The 24809-nt window shown below is 37.4% G+C and overlaps 1 protein-coding gene across 12 annotated transcripts in view; it reads left to right on the top strand.

The window, feature by feature from the left end:
- EPB41 (erythrocyte membrane protein band 4.1) overlaps positions 1 to 24809 on the top strand; it is a 201629-nt gene that overhangs the window by 83639 nt on the left and 93181 nt on the right. For 11 of the 12 annotated variants that reach the window (XM_046018013.1, XM_046018102.1, XM_046018094.1 and 8 more), the window contains 3 exons: positions 8177 to 8654; positions 14430 to 14642; positions 16944 to 17048. In XM_046018013.1, coding sequence (XP_045873969.1) covers positions 8184 to 8654; positions 14430 to 14642; positions 16944 to 17048 — 789 coding nt within the window. In that variant the 5' untranslated portion in view covers positions 8177 to 8183. Of the gene's footprint in view, positions 1 to 8176; positions 8655 to 14429; positions 14643 to 16943; positions 17049 to 24809 lie in introns of those variants that run through there. The other variant, XM_046018062.1, reaches the window with a different exon arrangement.

Raw genomic sequence — 24809 nt, 5'->3', positions numbered from 1 at the left:
GTCTGAACTATTTTTTTTTAAAGATTTAATTTTTTTATTTGACAGAGAGAGAAAGAGCATGAGTGGTGGGGAGTGGCGCAGGGAGAGGGAGAAGCAGACTCCCCACTGAGTGCGAATCCCAATGTGGGGACATTTGCAGGGGCCTTTTTGGGAAAGAGCCCTGCATTGGGCTCCCTACTGAGCAGGGAGCCTACTTCACCCTCTCCCTTTGCCCCTCTCCCCTGCTTATGTGTGCTCTTTCTCTCTCAAATAAATAAAATGTATTTTAAAAATTTTTTATTTTTTAATTTTTTTATTTTTCATCAAAAATAAATATTTTTTATTTTTTATTAATTTTATTAATTTTTATTTATTAATTTTTAATTAAGTCAATTTATTAATTTATTTATATTATAAATAATTAATTTATTAAATTAATTAAATAATTTATTAAATTATTTTTATTTTAATATTTTTTAAATTTTAAAATTTAATAAATAAAATAAAAATTTAAATTTTTTATTATTTAAATAAATAAAATAAAATAAATTTAAATTCAAAACTTAATAAATAATTTATTAAATTAATTTATTAAATTAATCTATATTATTAATTTTTAAATTAATTTATATCATTATATATTATTAATGATTAATTTATTAATTTTTAATTAATTTTATTAAATAATTTTTATTAAAAATTTATTAATTTTTATTAACATATAATGTATTATTTCCTTCAGGGGTACAGGTCTGTGCATCATCAGTCTTACACAGTTCGCAGCACTCGCCATAGCACATACCCTCCCCAATGTCCATCACCCAGCCAGCCTATCCCTCCCACCCCCAGCCAGCAATCCTCAGTTTGTTTCCTGAGATTAAGAGTCTCTTATGGTTTTTCTCCCTCCCTGGTCCCATCCTGTTTCATTTTTTCTCTCCCTTTCCCCCACAGCCCCCTACTCTGCCTCTCAGATTCCTCATATCAGAGAGCTGATATGATGATCGTCCTTCTCTGATTGACTTATTTTGCTTAGCGTAATACCACTCTTAAAGCTTTTCTGATATCTTAGGACACATCTTGCTAATAGATACAGAAAGTAAGTTGAGACAAAGCACAGATGCTTATAGATACAGTTCAAAACAATAGTGACCTGATGCTAAGATGCTGAGTGTAGTTCCTGGGAAGCAGCTGGTGGTGCCATCCTATCGCAGCTTAGGGCGTGTGCTGCCTCTGTACTGGCTTCCTGCAAAACACATGCGGGGGGCGCCTGGGTGGCTCCATTGGTTAAGCATCTGACTCTTGATCTCAGCTCAGTCTTGATCTCAGGGTTGTGAGTTGAAGCCCCTTGTTGGGCTCCATGCTAAGCTGCTTTAAAAAAAAAAAAAGAGAGAGAGAGAGAGAAATTAATAAATTAATGGCCTCCCTTCTCCAGAAAAAGAAAGAAAAAACCACAAACAAATGCTGAATGCCATTTTCGCTTTCCCCTTCTTTCATAAAAGTGCAAATCCTTTTCAGACTTCTTTCAGTTAGTGAAAACAGGCATAGATGGCCCCCAGTTTATGATGGTTTGATTTACAATTTTTCTGACTTTACAGGAGTACAAAAGCTATTATGCATACAGTAAAAACTGTACTTTGAATTTTGAATTTTGTTATTTTCCTGGGCTGGTGGTATGTAATACCATACTCTCTTGTGATCTTTAGAAGTAGCAGCAGTGAGCCACAGTTCACAGTCAGCCATGCAAGCGTGAGGGTAAACAACCAACGCACTTAAAACCATTCTGCAACCAGTTTTTCACTTTCAGAACAGTATTCAGTAAATTACATAAGATATTCAACACTTTATAATGCTTTGTGTTAGATGATGTTGCCTAACCATAGGCTGATGTAAGTGTTCTGAGCACATGCAAGGTAGGCTAAACTATGATGTTCTCTGGGTTAAGTGTATTAAGTGCACTCTCAACTTACAACATTTTCAGTTTATTATGGGCTTATCAGGGCATAACTGCCTCATAAGTGGAGGAAGATCTGTACTCATGTAGGTCTTTTTTAAATAAGCAAAGTGGCATAACTCAAACTTGTCTTTCTAAGAATTGTGTATTATTCTTCTTGGGTCCCTTTTCAGTTGCTAAACCCAAACCTTAAACATGATTAATACTCAGTAAGCCTTGATAGACGTTCACAGAGCTAACCTGAAGAGTATTACGAATACCTAAATCATTACATTTCATCCATAAATGGTGATCCTAAGGAATTTTCTTAGTGGTGCCAAACCGTAGTGTTTTTTTTCAAAGTTGTTCACCCAAGAAGCCTTAATGGAGTACTGACTATACTAATGTTAGAGAGAGGTACAAAAAAGAAGAAAGATATTGTCTGGCCCTTGCAGATCTGCTCAGTATCATATTTTTAAAGACCTGATTTGCCTGAAGTCAACAGATGCACACTGTTAAAACAAGTTTATCTTGTTTTATACCAAATGGGGTGTAATTCCAAGGGTTTGAAAGATTAGGATTGAGATCAAATGGGAACTCATTGCTTTGTCTAAAGTGCTGATTTTTTTTTTAATCAAAAGACTTCTTTCTGACATTTAGTAAATAGATACCTCCTTTTGGATTTTGTATCCAGAATGAAAGGGGTATCATTTACTGCAAACAGGAAGGGCCTGTTTGTAGAGCATTTATCCTGTCTTTGCTGCTTGGTTTCTTTATATCTTTTCCTCTGGTTACCCATCTTATCATTTGTAACAGGAAAAACTTGGCTGCAGGTATAACAGATTTGTCAAGGTGAGTTTATTTGAGCTTTTAGTAAATGGTCCATAGGATATTTTCTTTCTGCTGTTTAGTTTTTGCTTAATTCTGATCAGCCTCAGAACTAACTGGAGATAGTTGCCTGGGTTTATTGTTTGCATTTAATGTTCTCTCTAACCCCACTCCCCTTTGCTTTTGTGGGGCTTACTAAATAGTGTTGCTACCCATATGTATGTGGCTGGAAAGAACATGCATGATAACTTTCCTTAATAAATTATTTTTATTTTTCCTTGGATACTCTGAATTATAGCATCATTGCTGAATACTAACTACATTGTCTGATTTCCTGATTGTTTCCCAGTATTGAATATATGATATTACCCAAAGGTGGTTTCAGTATGTTCCTTCCAGTAGAATTCTTTTGTCATTCTGCTTGTATGCCTGTTCCTTATGTTGTGCTTGAATCCATTTTTTACTTATGTTTAGTTTTTCACACATGTCCAGTTACATGGCAGAATGTGTTAGTTCTGCATTGATAGATGTTATTCTCTGATTCTTCAATCATGTCTTTTTTATTTAAAAATATTTACTGAGCAACTAATATTTAATCAGACACGTCTACGTATTTGTGAGTTTCTGCTAAATAAGACAGAGATGCTGTTCTCTTGTGCTGTACATTCTGTTATGGAGGACAGACAATTCAAAGAGAGGAAAAAAGAAAAGTAAATAAGCAAGGTAATTTTAGACTATAAGTGCTATACAAAGAGTTAAAATGTGGTGATTTGATAGTGTCTTGGTAGCTAATTTTAAAAAATTTGATTATAGTTAACATACAATGGTATATAACAATTCCACTATTGACTGTTTACCCAAGGGAAAGGAAAATACTAATTTGAAAAGATACATGCACTCCTATGTTTATTGCACTGTTGTTTATAATAATCAAGATATGGAAGCAACCTAAATGTCCATCAGTGGAGAAATGGATAAGGAAGATGTGGTAACTATATATAATGGAGTATTACACAGCCATAAAAAGGATGAGTTGCGCCATTCATGACAACATGGGTGGACTTGGAGAGTGTTGTGTGACGTGAAATAAGTCAGACTGGGAAACACAAATACCATATGATTCCACTCATAAGTGGAATCTAAAACAATAATAAAACCACAGTGAATGAATAAACAAACAACAAGCAGAATCAGACCTATAAACCTATAATTGCAGAGAACAAACTAATGGTTGTCAGAGGGGAGGAGGTTAGAGGGTTGGGCAAAATGGATGAGGGGAGTGGGAGACACAGGCTTCCAGTTATGGAATAAATAAGTCACGGGAGTAAAAGACACAGCATAAGGGATTCAGTTGATGATATTGTAATGGCAGTGTATTGGGACAGACGACAGCCACACTCGTGAACATAGCATAAGGTATGAACTTGTTGACTCACTCCATTCATATGTCTTGATCATTCATTCCTAAATGTGTCAAAGAGATCATACCAGTGGAGGTACCAAGAACACTTCTGGGCGAGTGTAATGACTACTTGGACAATTTGGAACTGCCATAGCTCTATAGTTAAAAGTTTCAATTGCCTTTTGATTAAGCAACAAAAGGAATTCTGAAACATGTTAGTGGTTCAGCTTCCGTGTTTAACAGCATGTTGCCTTCTTTGCTTCACTCATTAATTCAGTGGGCATTTGTTGAGCATTTCTTGTGTCAAGTATTTTTCACTGTTCATATTCTACTTTCTAAAAGTAGCTTTTTGCTATCTTTATTTCTTAGGCATTTTGAGTACATTCCAAAAGTAATAGTGTTTTTTTTTTTTTTTTTTTTTTGTCTTGCTACTCAAAGAGTGGTCATTGGGCCAGTAGCCCTGGTAACATCTGGGAGCTTGTTAGAAATGCGGAATCTCAGGCTCCATTCCAGACTTGCTGAATCAGAATCAAGATTCCTAGGTGATTCGATGCACATTAAAATTTAACAAGTCCATATATAGCATATGGATTGTTACCATCTGTGTGTATTTTTTTTTAAACAATTGAGTACTTTTACTCATTCAGCTACTTTCTTAGAGACTCCCTTTCATGTGAAAGCAAATATAGAAATATCCTTGGAGGATCTTTTCTATTTTTAAACTCTACGAAAAAATTATAAAACACAGGAATAGGTAAATACTCTTCATTTACAGAAAGAGGCAAATAAAAGACTGTTTGAAGTGGGGCATAAGTGGTTTTCATATCTGCTAAAACTTTCACAAAAGATTTGTAATTTTTAAACATAGGTCTTGGAGCGCCTGGGTGGCTCAGTGGGTTAAGCCTCTGCCTTCGGCTCAGGTCATGATCTTGGGATCCTGGGATTGAGCCCCACATTGGGCTCTCTGCTCCACGGGGAGCCTGCTTCCCCTCTCTCTGCCTGCCTCTCTCCCTGCTTGTGATCTCTCTGTCAAATAAATAAATAAAATCTTAAAAAAAAAAAAGGTCTTTATGAGAGACCTTGCTGCAAAATCTGCCATATGGGAAGATTTAATACAGAAATGGTTTCAGAACCTTTTCCATAGGGTGAATGATAAAGTCGTATCTGAAACCCGTGGTAAATAATGCTAAGTTTTCATCCTGTCCTCTCTTTATTTTTGCAAAGGAAGTATGAAGTAAACTGATGCTATCAAATCAAATCATTACTCTTCTAGAATAAATAGTAGTTTGATATCCGGCTTTTCTTTCTGGTGATTTGATTACTTAGAGATTAAAGAAGAAGACTTTTAGAAAAGCCAGTTGCCTACTCCTAATATGAGGAGGAACTGATGACAATTTTATTTCTTTTATTTAAGTACAAATGTAACTCACTCAGGGGTAACAAACTAAGAATGTAGATTGGTCGGTAAATGTTTTAAGTCGTGTTTATAAAGACTGAACTGCATACTTTATTAGCACAGAGTAATTTTTGTGACTTAGTAAATGAGAATAGAAAATGTGCTTTGGTGAATTTTTTATTGCTTAAAATATTTTCATATTTTTATTGCTTAAAGTAATTGCCAGGAGAAATGCATCATAGGTAGAGAGAACAGCAAGTGCGAAGAGCCTGAGAAAGGAATGAGCTAAATATAGCTCATTAATTTGGATTGTGAGCATTCAAATAAAATTACTTCATCTAAATAATGTGAAGCAGATGTGAAGAGAATGTAAATGCTACTTTTTGAGTGGAGTGCTTTTTTTTTTTAAACTTATCCTAGTTTTTTTTTTTTTTAAGATTTTATTTATTTATTTGACAGACAGATCACAAGTAGGCAGAGAGAGAGGGGGAAGCAGGCTCCCTGCTGAGCAGAGAGCCCGATGTGGGGCTCGATCCCAGGACCCTAGGATCATGACCTGAGCTGAAGGCAGAGGCTTTAACCCACTGAGCCACCCGCGCCCCTGAGTGGAGTGCTTTTAAGTATAGGAGTGAATCAAAGTGTAAGATCATTAATAGTCAACTTTATTTCCTGGTGTCACAGAAGTTTCTTGGTGTTGGTTGTCCTCCTTATCCTCCGCCTCCTCTTCCTCCTCTTTTTTCTTCTTCTTCTTTAAGATTTTATGTATTTGGGGTGCCTGGGTGGCTCAGTGGGTTAAGCCGCTGCCTTCGGCTCAGGTCATGATCTCAGGGTCCTGGGATCGAGCCCCGCATCGGGCTCTCTGCTCGGCAGGGAGCCTGCTTCCCTCTCTCTCTCTCTCTCTCTGCCTGCCTCTCTGCCTACTTGTGATCTCTCTCTGTCAAATAAATAAATAAAATATAAAAAAAAAGATTTTATGTATTTATTTTAGATAGAGAACATGAGCAAGGGGAGGAGCAGAGGGAGAGGGACAAGCAGACTCCATGCTGAGCACAGAGCCCAACTTGGGGCTTGGTCCCAGGACCCCGAGATCATGATCTGAGTTGAAGTGAGACGCTTAACCAACTGAGCCCCCCAGGTGCCCCTGGTTATTCTTTAGTAAACTAGATGTGACAGTGTTCTTTGGCTATGATTGTGAGACCTGACTAATAATGCTGGGATTTTGAGATCAAGAGGCTAGAAGCCAACAGTTTTGAAATATGTGAGCTCTGTAGCATGCCTGCCTTCTCTCTTTTGCACTCAGCATTTGCTTTCTAAATCTGTCTTCTCTCAACTTTATTTTCTTTTTAAGATTTTATTCATTCATTTATTTGTTTGAGAGAGAGACAGAGATAGCAAGAGAGAGAACAAGCTGGCAGTAGAGGGAGAGGCAGAGTCCCCACTGATGAGGGAGCCCAATGTGGGGCTCAACCCCAGGATCATGGGATCAAGACCTCTGCCAAACGCAGACACTTAACAGACTGAGCCCATCCCTGATGTGGCCAGGCACCCCTAAATCTCTCTTCTCTATTTCGTTTCTTTATTTTTCTGTTATTTTTCCATTTTTCTCTATTGTAATAATTTCACTGTCTATTCTTAAAAATGCTGGCCATGGAAAATCATATTATTCAGAAGGAGAAAAGGTCTTAAGGAACTTAAAGGAGGATACTTCTGCAAGAGACTGTAATTTAGTATTATAACATGAAAATGTAAGGATTTTTTGATGATTACTTTAACTATATACTTGTCATTGTTTTCTTTCTTTCTTTCTTTTTTTTGGTGAATTTGTTTATTTTCAGCGTAACAGTGTTCATTGTTTTTGCACCACACCCAGTGCTCCATGCAGTACGTGCCCTCCGTATTACCCACCACCTGGTTCCTCAACCTCCCATGCCCCTGCCCCTTCAAAACCCTCTGGTTGTATTTCAGAGTCCATAGTTTCTCATGGTTCATCTCCCCTTCCAGTTTCCCTCAACTCCCTCTCCTCTCCATCTCCCCATGTCCTCCGTGTTCTTTGTTATGCTCCACAAATAAGTGAGACCATATGATACTTGACTCTCTCTGCTTGACTTATTTCTGATAAATGATCAGAATTCTCATTTGCTGTTCTTAGTAGAGAAGTCTATGCATTTTAAGAAATATAAAGAAAAAGAACAATAAAGAGTTGGGGACCTTTCGATCTCATCATTTCTTGGGGTATAGAGATGTTTGCAAAGAATAATTCCTGCAAACTTTGCGCCGTTATTAGATTGATACCCTCAAAGCATGGTATACAAATAAGATCTTTTTTAGTAAAGATAAAAGGGTATTTGCTATATACAGTCAGAGCATTGAATTTGAAATATGCATTTCACTAAGTTGGCCTCAGGGGTAAGGTAATTTCTCCATGTGCATATATTTAGCAAGTGAAAGCATTAATAATTTATTTGGGATGTATAGGTGAGATATTTTTGTACTTTATTGAAAGGTCTAATGCTTAATGGACTGGAGTACTGTCTGTGGGTGATTAAATACCTAAATATATTAATTTTGGCACACTTGACATGATTTAGGGTTTTGCCTACAGTAATCAGTTTTGATTATAAGAGTTCTCTCTTTTTAATAGCAACATCATGACAACAGAGAAGAGTTTAGTGGTTGAAGCTGAAAACTCGCAGCACCAACAACAGAAGGAAGAAGGTGAAGGAGCCACAAATTCAGGCCAACAAGAAACTCGGCTGGAGGAGGCTTCTCAGGAGGCAGCTGAGGGAGATAACCAGTGTGAGCAGAAGCTGAAAACATCTAATGGAGATACTCCTACACATGAAGACTTAACCAAGAACAAGGAGCGGACATCCGAAAATAGGGGCCTGTCACGGCTGTTCTCCTCATTTCTCAAAAGGCCCAAGTCTCAGGTTTCTGAGGAAGAAGGCAAAGACGTAGAGTCAGCCAAAGAGAAATGTGAAGGAGGTCAGAAAGAGATAGAATTTGGAACCAGTCTTGATGAAGAGATCATTTTAAAAGCCCCAATTGCAGCTCCTGAACCTGAACTCAAAACAGACCCATCCTTGGATCTTCATTCATTAAGCAGTGCAGAAACACAGGTAAGGATGTATGAATGAAGGAGGTGTGTAATGAAGACTGTATTGACTGTATTTTTCACTTAATAACATTTGCCATTATTTCTTACTAACCAGTTGACTTAGGCATTGATAAGAATAAATAACATGAAGCTTTGGAATTTCTGTTGTGAAGAAATTAATGTAATCAATGGAAACTTGACTTTTTAGAAGATCCACTCTATACTTTTATATTTACATTTTATAGAGCAAAGAAAACAAAATGAAAGAAGTATTTATCAAATGAGTTTATTCAGCCTGTATATCAATTAGCTGTGATAATAGAACAAGTCCAAGATTTTTTTAATGAATATATGATGTATTATTTGCTTCAGGGGTACAGGTCTGTGAATCATTAGTCTTACACAATTCACAGCACTCACCATAGTAGCACATACCCTCCTCCATGTCCATCACCCAGTCACCCTCTCCCTACCCCTCACACCCCTAGCAACCCTCAGATTTTTTCCTGAGATTAAGAGTCTCTTATGGTTTGTCTCCCTCCCTGGTCCCATCTTGTTTCATTTTTGACTCTGTACCCCCCATGATCCCCTGCCCTGTGTCTCAAGTTCCTCATATCAGAGAGATCATATGATAATTGTCTTTCTCTGACTGACTTACTTTGCTTAGCATAATACCATCTAGTTCCACCCACGTCATTGCAAATGGCAAGATTTCATTTCTTTTGATTGCTGCATAGTATTCCATTGTATATCTGTATGCCACATCTTCTTTATCCACTCATCTGTTGATGGACGTCTAGGTTCTTTCCATAGTTTGGCTTTTGTGTACATTGCTGCTATAAACATTTGTGTGCACATGCCCCTTCGGATCACTACATTTGTATCTTTAGTGTAAATACCCAGTAGTATGATTTCTGGGTCATAGGGTAACTCTGTTTTCAACTTTTTGAGGAACCTCCATGCTGTTTTCCAGAGTGGCTGCACCAGCTTGCATTCCCACCAACAGTGTAGGAGGGTTCCCTTTTCTGTGCATCCTCACCAACACCTGTCGTTTCCTGACTTGTTCATTTTAGCCATTCTGCAAGTCCAAGATTTTTAATGAGAGGTGGGAAAAGGTGAGGTGGTTTAAAGTTCATTTTGTTGGAATTCTTAGGAGTGGGACAGTTTATCTGCAAATGTGGTCCTTTTATGAAAGTCCTCAAAAAAGCTATGTAGTAGATTCAAGCTATCCAGAGGTATATGCTAGGTTTGAGCCATGCCTGCCTTATTTTTATTGTTTTCTCCAACCAGATCATATTACCAGAGTGTTAGTATAGAAAAGGAAGGCTAGCTCTTTATATCACCTTTGATATATCACCTACTACTGTAATATACAGTAGCTTGGGGCCTTAATTGTGTCACAGTTATGCTTTGCTATTAAAGAGTGATCATTAGGTCAGCAGCATTGGAGCTTGTTGGAAATGCAGAATCTTGGGCTCTACTCCAGACTTGCTGAATCAGAATCTGTATTTTAACAAGGATTGCTGGGTAATTTGATGCACATTAAAATTTAACAAGTACATATATAGCATGTACTAAACATGGGTTGTGAATTTATCTGTCCAAAAAAATATTCGAAAGTATTAGTAGTATAACTGAAACTATTTTCTAGGAATCCCATTTGTTTTTTGCCTTAAAACGAATTAAAAGCTATTTTAAAGGGGTTTTTATTTTTGAAGCATGTGAGCATGCTTATTTGTATTGTTAAAAATATAAATCCTATATGTTTTTGGTATAGGTTTCAGGTTTGGGCTACACAGTTTAATTAGATTTTTCTAAAAATATTACATGTATTTCTAGAAATACTACTTGTATATAAAAAGTGCTAACAGTAAAATTTAAGATAAAGTTGTAGTTACCTACTGCTATTTGTGACACAAAGTTGAAAAGAAGATTTACGGTATAGCGCAATAGTAAACATGTATATATGGGGTGCCTGGGTGTCTTACTCAGTTAAGTGTCTGTCTTTGGTTCAGGTCATAATCCCAGAGTCTTGGGATTGGGCATTGGGTTCTCTGCTTAGCAGGGAGCCCGCTTCTCCCTCTCCCTCTACCTGCCACTTTGCCTACTTGTGTGCTCTCTCTCTCTGCCAAATAAATAAATACAATCTTTAAAAATCAATAAATAAACCTGCAAGCTATGAAATCGATCTAGAAAAGCGAGTGACACTTTTGCTTTATCAGTTTCCTCCACTGTGCAATGAGAATAAAATTCACCTCCTTTGGCTATTAGAGGATTAAAAAGGTAAACATGGAAGGCTTTCAAGACATTGCCTGCCACTCATTAAATGTTAGTTATTACTACTTAACATGAACAGTAAAGGCAAAGAAACCTTATGTATTTTAATATCATTAATTTAATTTAATTTTAGAAATACCAAAAGAGTTAAATTACATTATCTTTCAGGAAGGCTTGTACTTTGAGGAAGTTTTTAACTGCCTTTTTTCTCCTCTGCTTTATGTAGGGAAAAAATCCATATTTTGTTTTAGTTAGCATTTGAATCAGGGTTCATCTGTTTTATCTAAAGATCATAACATTTGTACTGAAGCTGAAACAGATGGTGGACAAAGTTAACTTTAGATTTAACTGAAGTTTCATTCATTGAAACTTTATTAAATCAGAATTGTGATAGATTGTATGCAGGTATTTATATATAAAGAGAAAGAAAATAGTACTGTTAATAAATCTCAAGGAGATACTATTTATTTTTTTTTTTAAAGATTTTATTTATTTACTTGACAAACAGAGATCACAAGTAGGCAGAGAGGCAGGCAGAGAGAGAGAGGGGTGGAAGCACGCTTCCTGCTAAGCAAATAGCCCTATGTGGGGCTCCATCCCCGGACCCTGAGATCATGACCCGAGCCAAAGGCAGAGGCTTAACCCACTGAGCCACCCAGGCACCCCAAAGAGATACTCTTTATTTTATTTTATTTTTTTTTAAAAGATTTTATTTATTTATTTGACAGAGATCACAAGTAGGCAGAGAGGCAGGCAGAGAGAGTGAGAGGGAAGCAGGCTCCCTGCTGAGCAGAGACCCAATGCGGGACTCAATCCCAGTACCCCAAGATCATGACTCGAGCCGAAGGCAGCGGCTTAAACCATTGAGCCACCCAGGCGCCCCAAAGAGATACTCTTTAAAGGAGAAAACTATTTTGGGCTTTTTAGGAGCCAGTAATTATAATCAAAACCTTGTGGATCAGAACCTTGTAGGTAAGGGTTTATTTGTTTAACCATATTTCTATATGTGTGATAGAGTTTCACTCGAGTGGTCCTTTTCTATCCAGGTTTTTTAAAAGTAAGTTTGCCTCATAGGACTGTACCAGTCTTTATGTCCGGTACCTTGGATTTTTCAGAAGCCATGTCAGTTTTTAATGTTCATTTATTCATTCAACACATATTTTTTTCTTAAAGATTTTATTTATTTATTTGACAGAGAGAGATCACAAGTAGGCAGAGAGGCAGGCAGAGAGAGTGAGAGGATGCAGGCTCCCTGCCGAGCAGCAAGCCCGATGCGGGACTCGATCCCAGGACCCTGAGATCATGACCTGAGCCGAAGGCAGTGGCTTAAACCACTGAGCCACCCAGGCGCCCCCATTCAACACATATTTATTGAAAACCTACTATGTATGCCAGACCCTAAGCTGGATATAGTTGGTACAATATGACAAAGATGTTTAAGATCATGAATTCTGGAGGCAGACTAGTATGCAACTTATTAATTGAATGATGCTGGATGAGTTACTTTAACTTCTCGGGCTTCAGTTTCTTTCTCTCTTTTCTTTTCTTTTCTGTTTTTTTTATTTTAATTCCAGTATCGTTAACATACAGTGTTATATCAGTTTCTGATGTATAATATAGTGAGCTGACAATTCTATACATTACTCAGTGCTCATCGTGATAAATATTCTTGATCCCCTTCACCTATTTTTTTTTTTGCAATTGGGTTGTTTTTACTCTTTTCATATCATAAACTTAATTTCTTTAAAAAATTTTTTAATTCCAATGTAGTTAACATGCAGTGTTATATTAGTTTGAGGTAGGATATAAGGAGGATAAAGTGAGTTCATATAAATAATGCTTTTAAAATAGTAACTGATCCATTTTAATTGTTATATAGTGTTGTTGTTGTTGTTATAAAACAATCATAATCCCTACTCTTGATGACATTTTATAGTCTAATGGAAGAGACAAAAAATTAGTAAATACAAAATAATTATTTATTATAAGAAATTGTAAGAAAGCAATAAACAGGGTACTGACATGAATAGCAGAGTGGGGATGTGATAGGTCAGATAGCCAGTTGAAGGACTCTTTGAAGAGGTCACATTTAAAAGGGTCACAAAGGATGGGAAGAAGCCTTTTAGACCACCTCCAATATCTAATTCAGGAGCTAAATAATTAAGTCCTTTTTCCTTTATGTCAACCTTACATTCTGAAAGAAAAGAATTAAAAAGGTTTAGTTAAGAATATTTCAGCAGTTTTATTATGTTGGAAGTAAAGTATGTGTCAAAATGTTGTTTCACTTACCTGTAAAACTTTGGGATGACTTCATGATAACCTTAGGAAACCCAGATTTCAATGCCTCTTGCTTCTTAGAATCTTCTTCCCATTGGGCATGATTGATAAAAGGTAGAAAGGAGTTAACTGGTAGTTACATTTGTTAGCCTATTTTATATGTTGTTTTACGCTCTAAAATTGGTCCTAAGACTCTTAGCCATTCATAAGATTTAGAATATGTGATAAATCGCATCTCATTTTGTACTTCATAAAGCTACCTTGCTAAAATTGTAGGAGCATAGGCAGAGATGGTAAGGTTTTGATAAACTTTAATAATATATAGGGGCGGGATGCCTGAGTGGCTCAGTCAGTTAGGTGTCTGCCTTCAGCTCAGGTCACCATCCAGGGTCTTGGGATCGAGTCCTGCAAGGGGCTCCTTGCTTAGTGGGAGCTTCTCTCTCCACCTTCTGTTTTCCATGCTTGTGCTTTTTCTCTCTCTGAAAAATAAATAAAATCTTTAAAATATATATAATGGCATAGTCAGGAAGAATATATAATGCTGAGAGCCATATATTGGTGTCCTGTAGTTTGCCTGAAAACTTCATTTGTTGATTTGAAAGATAGGATTCTACCTGAGAAGTTTTTTTTTTTAACTTTTTTTTTTATTTATTTGACAGAGAGAAATCACAAGTAGGCAGAGAGGCAGGCAGAGAGAGAGGAGGAAGCAGGCTCCCCGCGGAGCAGAGAGCCCGATGCGGGGCTCGATCCCAGGACCCTGGGATCATGACCTGAGCCGAAGGCAGAGGCTTTAACCCACTGAGCCACCCAGGTGCCCCTACCTGAGAAGTTTTGAGGATACCATAGTGTATAGATCTTTTAGGAGATCATAATATCTTTTTTTTTTTTTTAAGATTTTATTTATTTGTTTGACAGAGATATAGTGAGAAAGGGAACAGAAGCAGCGAGAGTGGGTGAGGGAGAAGCAGGCTTCCCTCTGAGCAGGGAGCCAGATGTGGGGCTCCATCCCAGGACTCTGGGATCATGACCTGAGCCTAAGGCAGCCACTTAATGACTGGGCCACTCAGGTGCCCCTCATAATATCTTTTATAGATACTTTATTTAGTCTTAGTATCACTTATATTTGTTTTAACAGTTTTTCTAATTCACCACATTCATTGGTAGCATTATTATAGTTATTAAAATGTATACAGCATATTTTATGAAATGTCTTTATTACTGACTTGATGTCATGGATATGCAGCCCGCTCAGGAAGAACACAGAGAAGATCCAGACTTTGAAACTAAGGAAGGAGGAGACCTTGAAGAGTGCTCTAAAATAGAAGTAAAAGAAGAAAGTCCTGAGTTAAAAGCAGAAAGAGAATTAAAAGCTTCCCAGAAATCCACCAGAAGACACAGAAACATGCATTGCAAGGTTTCTTTGTTGGATGACACAGTTTATGAATGTGTTGTGGAGGTGAGTGCATTTTAATTTCCATAGTCATAATTCTTACAAATTCTTTCACGTAGGGTTGAGTAAGTAGTTCTAGTGACTATTTCCAGGGACTGAAATGTTAATAGGGATTTTCTGTAAGTGGAGGTCTGGAACAATTATTACTGAGTCTTACTTTCTTCTCCAGTTTTGTCTATAACTGCCAAAGTTTTGTCTGGATCTGCCAAAACTTGTGAATCAAGCATGTGTTACTTTTATAATCCAAAACAATTTTGTTTAAAAACAATTGGTTATTATTTATAGAGTGACCTACCATGACTAGATTTCCCAGGTAGCCTTAATCTCTGATATTAAGTCTAGCTATCCTCATAATTATATTTGTGAAAAAGTTACTGGGTGGTCATTTCTGTTGTCCCAGATCTAAACTGTGATAAGCCCTGGTTTATTCAATCCATTTCTTTAGCACTATGAAATAGGATATGAAAAATTTAAGTCAAGTAATGCCATTTTTTAGAATACTTTATTTTCTGAAAAAATAAGTGATCGAGTCAGGATTGAATAAAAATGTGTTACTTGGTTATTTTTTGCTCTTCCAAGACAAGTTAAAATCCCTAACAATCTACTAATCATTTTTTTTAACTGGAGCAGTAATTATCAGTTATGATATGCTTGATATTAAGCAATGTGATTATTACTAATAATAGCCTTTATTGATAAAACATATATAATTCACATATATTTGTATTTTAGGTAATTAATCATGAATTGAATTATTCATATGCAAATGCAAATCTATCAAAGCAGTAATAGTCTAAAATATCACCCTATATCTATCAATAGATATTCCCTCTCCAAGTTTTAAAAAAGAAATCAAGAAAAATACAGTATTACACTTTGAAAATAGCTGCTATCCTGTTAACCAAGGACCTGTGGTCTGTTCTTTCTGCTTCTCTCCACTAGCTAGTTGAGAGATGGGAAAAGCTATTTCACACATACTTCCCATTTGGACCAATGTCCAGATCTGGGTTCTTTATACCTGAAACATTTGGGGGCAGATATGTTTCAGAATTCAAAATACTTTGGTTTTAGAAAGGCAGTAAATACTTTGGCTGCATATTTCATAACACACCCAGCAGGGTGTGTGGCAGTACCAGGATTCATTCTAAGACAGGTACATAAAGATCATAAATAGCCTCGTAACAGTTCAGGTCAGAATTTGCCTTCAAATGAATTTTTGAATCTGCCCTCCCACCCGAAAAGCCTAAAATTTTACTTTTTAGAGCTTCTGGATTTTGGAATTATAAATAAGGAAGTAGGGACCTGTACATGAAGACTTCCCAGATCAATGCTGTCATTTGGAGTGAAAACATAAGAGAGAAAAAAATGAAGAAAATGATTACAATAGATGAGTTAAGTCTGAAAATGAATTAATAGCTATATGAATTATTAACAGTCATTAAAAATAACTCTGCTCATGGAGAGGATGTGTGTGTGTCAAAAATGATTTCTAACTTTTTTGAAGTATTTTAAAAAATATATTTCTCAGAGGTCATTAGCATGTTTGATTTTTTTTCAACAATTCCATTAGGTAGGATAGATATAAATAGTCTTACAGTTTTACATGTAAGAAAGCTAATATTCAGAATTATTAATAGAATTGATCTAGGTTGTAAATGGAGGAGCCAGGACTTTTGACTGTACTATTTTAGCCTCTAAGTTACGCTAAGTAGGAATATTAGTACCCAAATTTGGCAGTGGTTTTATTTTCTAGGTAAAGAAACCTTAAGAAAATGATTCATAGCACAACTAAAGAAGCCACCGCAAGTGGTAATGTCTGTAGGGTATCTAGACTTCGTGCGTTTTTCAGCAAGGAGCTGAGACATAGCTCATTCTCTTGGGACATTTGGTCTGAGAACATCTGAATGATTTCCATAGTCACAATTAACTGTCAGTGTTGACATTAGAGTCATTGAATTTAGGTGGTCATGTTGACAGCAGCCCATAGCAAGCTTCTGGAAATATTGCACCAAAAATAAAGATTGTGATGTTTAAGATGGAGGCCGGAACTGGTTGATGAAGGGAAGGTAAAATTTTGCCTTGAATTCTAGCACTATTTCCAAGCCACTATAATTGTGTTGCATATTTAAGATGACAAATTAAGAAACAGGATTTTTATAACCCGTATTGTTCTACTTCTACGGTATAAACCATCTGAAAAGTGGTGGTAACCAAGGATAAAAGAGGAAATTGGGAAGTGACATTTTATTTTATTTGATGATAAACACAAGAATAAGAGGAAACCTCAGAATATGTTTGTCTTTGCAGAAACATGCAAAGGGGCAAGATTTGCTTAAACGAGTGTGTGAGCACCTCAATCTTTTGGAAGAGGACTACTTTGGTCTAGCCATTTGGGATAATGCAAACTCTAAGGTGAGGAGACTGTCAAAATACTTGTTTAAATTCTTTTATTGTTGTTAAGTGTATTTATGCCTGCCTCTCCAAGATACAATGTATTTAAGAGTTATTCTTGCCTATTCTTGTTTCTCAGATTTTCCCTCTAGAACATTTTAAAGAAAAGACCATTGCTGATGTGTTCTTTCATCATTGAGAGAGAGTATCTACTGTACTATCTTTTTAAAGGACAGGGCAAGTACAGAGCTACGATGTCCTGATTAGCAAATAGATACCAATAACTTCATATATTATGTAATTAATATTATATCTGATAGGTTCATAAAAATACTTGTTGAATGGATGATTATCAATATTATAATTTTAAGATAATTATGATATATAGTTATAATTTGAAACATATTGTTGTTTGAAACATATTATAATTTGAAACATATAATTTGAAATATATTATTGAAACAGTCCTACAATGAATCTGACATTTTCTTCTAGCCCAAAGGGAAACCAGTAGTTAACTTTCAAAAGAAGTAAAAGAAAGTGTGAGAACATGGAGGAGGAAGGAAAGGTTAAAAGTTAGGTATTTACTTCAGAAAATTTGAATTATTTCCTAAGCTGATTTACTGAAAATTAAAAATATTTAGCTTAAAATCTAGTGATAAAAACTTTAGTGCAGCTTAACAAGTCTTTGCAGATGCTATCCTGAATGATATGGATAGGGCTGTGGATAAGATAGACATGGTCCCAGCCCTTTGGAACTTATAGTTTAGCATGATGAGTGTTACACAAGAGGAAATACATGATGTCATGACAGGGTATGGCCAGGGGAGGTGACGCCTGAGCCGAGAACTGAAGGATTAAATGGACAAGTGAAGTGGAGAAAGAATGGCTTGTAAAAGGGCCTAGAATTAAGAGAATGGCATTGGAGAAACTAGGAGCCTGGCTAAACATAGGAAGTGAGGAACAGAGAAAGAGATGAATCTGAATTGGTTTTGTTGATTCTTTCTTCAAAGTAACTTAAATTTATTAAGAAAAGTTGAGGGGCAGCAGCCTTTAACAACCGTAGACTCTGTAGTTTGGATTTTTTGAGTTAGAGAATGCAAGCTAGAAGACATGGAATTTCCCTCTGCCTAAATGAACTCTATTTGTAAAATATATTAGTAGTTACCTAGTAGTTTGCAATAGTTTGTCCTTCTATGTGAGTGACTATTGGTTCAAGCAGAAGAACTATGTCTACCAGCATTAGGTTAATATTATTCTTTAAGGACTTAATCTTTGTCCTTAAAGGCTCAAACCAACTTGTACTGAAGCCTCTAAGTTCTATTAATAAGGGAAGATTGAAGGTAATTAAAAAACAAAACAATACCCCCCAAACTACAGTGAAGAACATTCAGTAGCTGTGAGCTCAGAAATTCTCCAATGAATCAAGGAAAATACTCTGAAAAGTATTTTATGTTATATAAGCTCAGTGAGATAAAGTTCAGTGTTTTTATACTATGGGTGCAAAAAAGAAAAATCCAAGGTTGATTTGAGAATAATTGGGAATGCTTGAATTTGGCATGTTGGTAAAATCACTGAGTACTTACTTAATATAAATGGAAATAATTTCTATGAACCAAACATAGTTAAATTTTGAGAAGCTAGCACATTCATCTAGACATTCAGGAGAGGAAATTCTTTTCCACTTGAAGCTGAGCTTCTAGGGCCCACATTGCTACAAATACTTTCAGTTGCATTGATAACTTTTCACTATTGTTGGTGCCATCATACTTGTCCTGTCAGCAGGTTTTATTTCCTTTATAATACTTTTCAAAATCTTTATAAGCAAATATTTAATTCCTTTATTTATATTCATTTAAATATTTATGTGTAAAGTGACATTAAAAGTGGCTAATATAAAAGCTGAATAGCAAAGTATAAACCTGGCTGTGTAAAAAATGGCATTATTATCCCTCTTCAATAAAATATTTCTAGAAGAGAAAAGCTGTTGTTTTGGAATCATAATCTAGTTTCAACTTCCCTGATAGTTGCTAAGAGCACCTTTTGGGGAAGTCATTGGGCAAGTGAATCCTGGGAAACAAAGGGCTTATCATATTCAAGGCATTTGTAAGGTTTGTAGTAGGGTCCACGTTCTTATAGGATATCCAACAGGAACATGGTCAGAAGTAATGAACTGTTCTGTATTTTATGCTTCTAAATTCATTGTGACCAACCTCCAACTCTGAGAAATAGGTCAAAGTAGAGTTTTTCTTTGGATTAAAATGAGGGTCATTGGGCTGATTCAGGAAGTAGGGCATAGAAGCGAAAACAGGAAACTGCCAAGCAAATCTTGCACAAAAATGAATTTGGAGAAGACTTACCTTAGTATTGTCAGGTTAGAAGGCCAATACAGTAGCAAAAGCCATCTTGGTGATGACAATCCTTCTTCAATATGCTATCTCTTGAGTCATACTTATTCATTATGGATGAGTTGCTCTCTCTGCTTATGCATAACTGTCCCTGGTATTTCTGTCACCATCATCCTGGGGATTTGATTTGCCTCATTCATGTGATGTTTCTCCAATTTCCTTTGTCCTAGCTTTCCCTTGTGTTTTGATAGAATGCTTCTTCTGAGAAATGGCATGCAAGACATAATCTTTTTGAGATATTATATGTCTGAAAAATGTCTTTATTTACCTCACATTTGATTGTCAGTTTGGTTGGGTGTAGAATTTTACTCTTGAAGTTATTTGCCATCATAATTTTGATGGCATTGCTCCATTTGTCTTCTGGCTTCTAGTGCTGCTATGGAGTAGGCCAGAGCCATTCTGATTCATGGTCTTTTGTGTGACCTTCCCTTTGTAGAATTAAGCTAGTTGAATTCTTACTGTCTTCCTTCCTCCGTTCCTCCCTTCCTTCTTCCTTCCTTCCCAAAATGGAGGATCCAGTTTAACTTAAAACAGTAAGGAGAGACCCTGTTTCCCCACACTCCTCACCAAACTACAGTGGTGGCAGACTTTTTACTTTTGCCATATGAAGAGGAGGGGAAAACTGGAGTCAGGACTTGCTTTGAAACCACAGCTCCAAGTCCATGGTTTGGAGCCCAGTGCTAACTCTCTGTGGGTGACATATTCCCCTCTCCAAAACAGGTGGGGAAAGAGTTCCTCAACCTTGTAAGTTCAAGCCCAATCTCCAAGCCCAAGCCTCCAATTGGAGGTGGAGCCAATCTCCATGCCAGTCCAGCTTAGAAATGTCACCTTTTCTTTATTGACCCAAGCTGGTGGCAGAGGGGACCATGAGCTAAGGGGAGGACTCACTCATGTTGCCTCGGAGTGGCAGCCTGATGCTGGCTGCCTTGATGAACCAGCAAGATGTGTCTTTGGTCAAAGGCCTAGGTGCAGTTTGGAGCAGCGACGGTGGGCTGTGGCCTGGTTGCCTGGTGCCATGGTGGGTCATGACATAGGCTTTGTGCAGCCAATCTGGAGGGGAATTTTTAAAGGTTTTTTTTTTGTTTGTTTGTTTGTTTTTATTTGACAGAAAGAGACACAGTGAGAGAGGGAACACAAGCAGGGGTAGTGGGAGAGGGAGAAGCAGGCCTCCTGCAGAGCAGGGAGCCCCATGCAAGGTTCGATCCCAGGACCCTGGGATCATGATCTGAGCCGAAGGCAGAGGCTTTAACCCGCTGAGCCACCCAGGCGCCCCTAGAAACTTTTTTTTAAGCTCAAGAAGGAATGTGATACTTTTTAAAGCACAAACGTAAGTTCTGTTTAAGATGTTAATTTAATAAGTAAGTAAGTAAATAAATGTTAATTTATTTAACTCACAAGAAATGATCAGCAAAACAGACTCTTAAAAGGGAATCCTTAGGAGTGCCTGGGTGGCTCAGTGGGTTAAGCCTCTGCCTTCGGCTCAGGTCATGATCTCAGGGTCCTGGGATCGAGCCCCACATCAGGTTCTCTGCTCAGCAGGGAGCCTGCTTCCTCCTCTCCCTCGGCCTGCCTCTCTGCCTACTTGTGATCTTTCCCTCTCTGTCAAATAAATAAATAAAATCTTAAAGAAAAAAAAAAGGAATCCTTAAAAAAAAAAAAAAAAAGGAATCCTTGCAACTGAAAGTATTCGAATAGAAAATTAACCAGAATTGATATTTTGGGAACATCTTAAGATCCCTAATACGAGGACACCTGGGCGGCTCCGTCTGTTAAGTGCCTGCTTCCACCCAGGTCATGATCCCAGGGTCCTGGGATCGAGTCCCTCCTTGGCCTCCCTGCTCATGCGTGCTCTATCTCTCTCTCATGCTCTCTCTCTCAAATAAATAAATAAAATCTTTTTTAAAAAGATCCCTAATAAGATAAGAGTTCTATAACTTTTGTCCTCTCAATATTTTGTTATTTTATAAGTTAATTCTTGTCTCTTTCCCTTAGGTATAACCCTCTCTTTCACTCTCTTTCAAAACCATTCTCTTAAGAAATTAATTTACGTATAACTATCTGTAGTTCTTCACTGCTTATTAGCATAACATAATACAGGAAAGTGTGTAAATCATACATGCGTATTTCAAAGAATTTTTACAAAGTGAACACATCTGTGTAAATACCCAGAAGGTTAAGAAAATAAATATTACCAGGACTCCAGAAGCCCCTTTCGTGCCCCTTCCCAGCCCCTCCCTCCATCCCCTAACAATCACCACTCCCACCCTACGCATTAAAAGTAACAAATGTCTTCCTGACACCTATCACCACAAGTTAGCTTTGCCTAACTTTTTACTAACTTTAAAAAGTTAGCTTTTTAAACTGTGTTGTAAAAATGAAATCATGCATATATTCTTTTAGGTCTGGCTTCTTTTATTTTGTTCAGTATTGTGTTTTTGAGATTCATCCATGTTGTGAGTAGCAATAGATCATTCCTTCTCATGTCTGTGTAAAAGGAGGACATGGGGAGATGGAGAGGAGAGGGAGTTGAGGGAAACTGGAAGGGGAGATGAACCATGAGAGACTATGGACTCTGAAAAACAACCAGAGGGTTTTGAAGGGGTCGGGGGTGGGAGGTTGAGGAACCAGGTGGTGGGTAATAGGGAGGGCACGTACTGCATGGAGCACTGGGTGTGGTGCAAAAACAATGAACACTGTTACGCTGAAAATAAACAAATAAAAAATTTTTTTAAAAAAGTTCATTGTTTGACTATACCACACTTTATGTATTCTACTATTGATGGCTGTTTGGCTTGTATATAGTTTGGGCTCTTAAGAATACCACTGCTAAGAACATTCTGGTGTATGTCTTTAATGCACAGCTTTCTTTTCTGTACCATAGACTTCATCCTATCAAGTTGTTTAGATGATCAGTATCAGCACAATTTATTGAGAGCTGGTTATGTGCTTTTTATATACATCAAATAACTTAATCCATAAAAACTCTGTGAGGAGAGTAGATTTTTTAAAAGGATTTATTTATTTTAGAGAGAGAGAGAGAGAGAGAGAGTGGAGGGAGGAACAGAGATAGAGAGTCCTCAAGCTGACTCCACACTGAGCAGGGAGCTCAGGTGGGGCTCGATTCCAGGACCCCAAGGTCATGACCTGAGCTGAAACCAAGAGTTGGACGGGTAACTGACTGAGCCATCCAGGCTCCCTGAGGAGGGTAATTGTATCCCAGTTTTATATATGAGAAAACTGAGACTTCGATGATCTTATATAAGGTTACACAACTAGTAAATGGTAGAGAAGTTGAGACAGGATTAGAACTCAAGAGTGTCTGGCTTCCAAGCCTGTACCCATAACCATTATTCTCTTCTGTGCCACAATTATCATTCTCAACGCAACCCCTCATTTGGTCTCCCTTTCTACAGTCCAGCTTCCTCTAATTCATGTCACTCCTTTGTTTTAAATCCTTCAGTGGCTTCCCCTTGTCTGGAACTTGATAAAGTCCAGAGTTTCTTACTGTGAAATACTGAGTACCCTATGATCTGACCCTTACCATTCTCTCTGTTTTGTATCTCCCCTCCTCACCTCTGTGTTGCAGCTATGCTCACCTACATGTAGCAACTGAGTATCATGTTCTCTTATACCCTGTGCCTTTTTATTTACTCCCTCTTCTGTTTTGCCTGGCTAACTTGTTTGTCGATGAAGATGCGGTTTAGGTCTCCCAAATATTCTCTTGAGAAATATTTCCTGTCTCTTACCCCAATCCATTTTGGTGCACATCCTCTGTGCTCCTAGAACGCCCTCCTCAGCGCTCTCACACATCACTATCATCCTCATTTTCACACCTAGAACGAACGAATCAATTGTTCACTATCCACCTCTTCCATTAGATTGACATCTCCTTGAGGACAAGTACTATTTTTGAATCCTCTTTTGAAACTACATTGCCTAGCACATGGGGTCGCTCCTCAAATGTCTGTTGGTTAAATAAAATGCTGTGAAGTGAATCATTTAAATTGAGCATAAAAGTACCTATTCTTGTACACATTGTTTTTTATTTGGATTTGGAGGTCTAGATACTGAGGCCATAGTAATTTGTTCAGTAAGGTCACTTATACTGTGGAGTCACATGTGACTGATATAAATCTGAGTTTGCCCTCTTTATGTCAAATTGGTGGGAAATCTAGCTCCAGAGTCAAAGAAAGGCTGAAAAATCCCTGTAAGAAACTTGGCAGCCTCAGGTTACCTTGGGGGATTTCTCTAAAAAATAGTGGAAAATATAGAGTTGCCTCATTATGGTGAGAGATGTTTCATTCCAAAGTGGTAAAAAGTAGTCTTTGTTAAGACTTCTGGGTTGCCTGGTATAAATGATGATTCTCAGAGTTTCCACGAAACTTATTAATTGGTACTTTTGAAGTCTTTCTTTGCCTTTGGACCTACAACAACTTGAAGTTCTTTAATCATAATGAGAAATGAGGGTTACTGCCTTTCTGACTGGGCTTAAACAAATGTGTGCTTAGTTTTTATTCTAAGGAACAATTTTATATTAAGTGGTATATTTTTTTTCCCTTTTTATTTATTTTTTCAGCGTAACAGTATTCATTCTTTTTGCACAACACCCAGTGCTCCATGCAAAACGTGCCCTCCCCATCACCCACCACCTGTTCCCCCAACCTCCCACCCCTGACCCTTCAAAACCCTCAGGTTGTTTTTCAGAGTCCATAGTCTCTTATGGTTCGCCTCCCCTCCCCAATGTCCATAGCCCGCTCCCCCTCTCCCAATCCCACCTCCCCCCAGCAACCCCCAGTTTGTTTTGTGAGATTAAGAGTCATTTATGGTTTGTCTCCCTCCCAATCCCATCTTGTTTCATTTATTCTTCTCCTATCCCCCTACCCCCCCATGTTGCTTCTCCATGTCCTCATATCAGGGAGATCATATGATAGTTGTCTTTCTCCGATTGACTTATTTCACTAAGCATGATACGCTCTAGTTCCATCCACGTCATCGCAAATGGCAAGATTTCATTTCTTTTGATGGCTGCATAGTATTCCATTGTGTATATATACCACATCTTCTTGATCCATTCATCTGTTGATGGACATCTAGGTTCTTTCCATAGTCTGGCTATTGTAGACATTGCTGCTATAAACATTCGGGTACACGTGCCCCTTTGGATCACTATGTTTGTATCTTTAGGGTAAATACCCAGTAGTGCAATTGCTGGGTCATAGGGTAGTTCTATTTTCAACATTTTGAGGAACCTCCATGCTGTTTTCCAGAGTGGTTGGACCAGCTTGCATTCCCACCAACAGTGGAGGAGGGTTCCCCTTTCTCCACATCCTCTCCAGCATCTGTCATTTCCTGACTTGTTAATTTTAGCCATTCT

The sequence above is a fragment of the Meles meles genome, chromosome 1, assembly GCF_922984935.1.
Source record: "Meles meles chromosome 1, mMelMel3.1 paternal haplotype, whole genome shotgun sequence".
Classification (NCBI taxonomy): domain Eukaryota; kingdom Metazoa; phylum Chordata; class Mammalia; order Carnivora; family Mustelidae; genus Meles; species Meles meles.
This window is presented reverse-complemented; position numbering and strand designations above follow the sequence as displayed.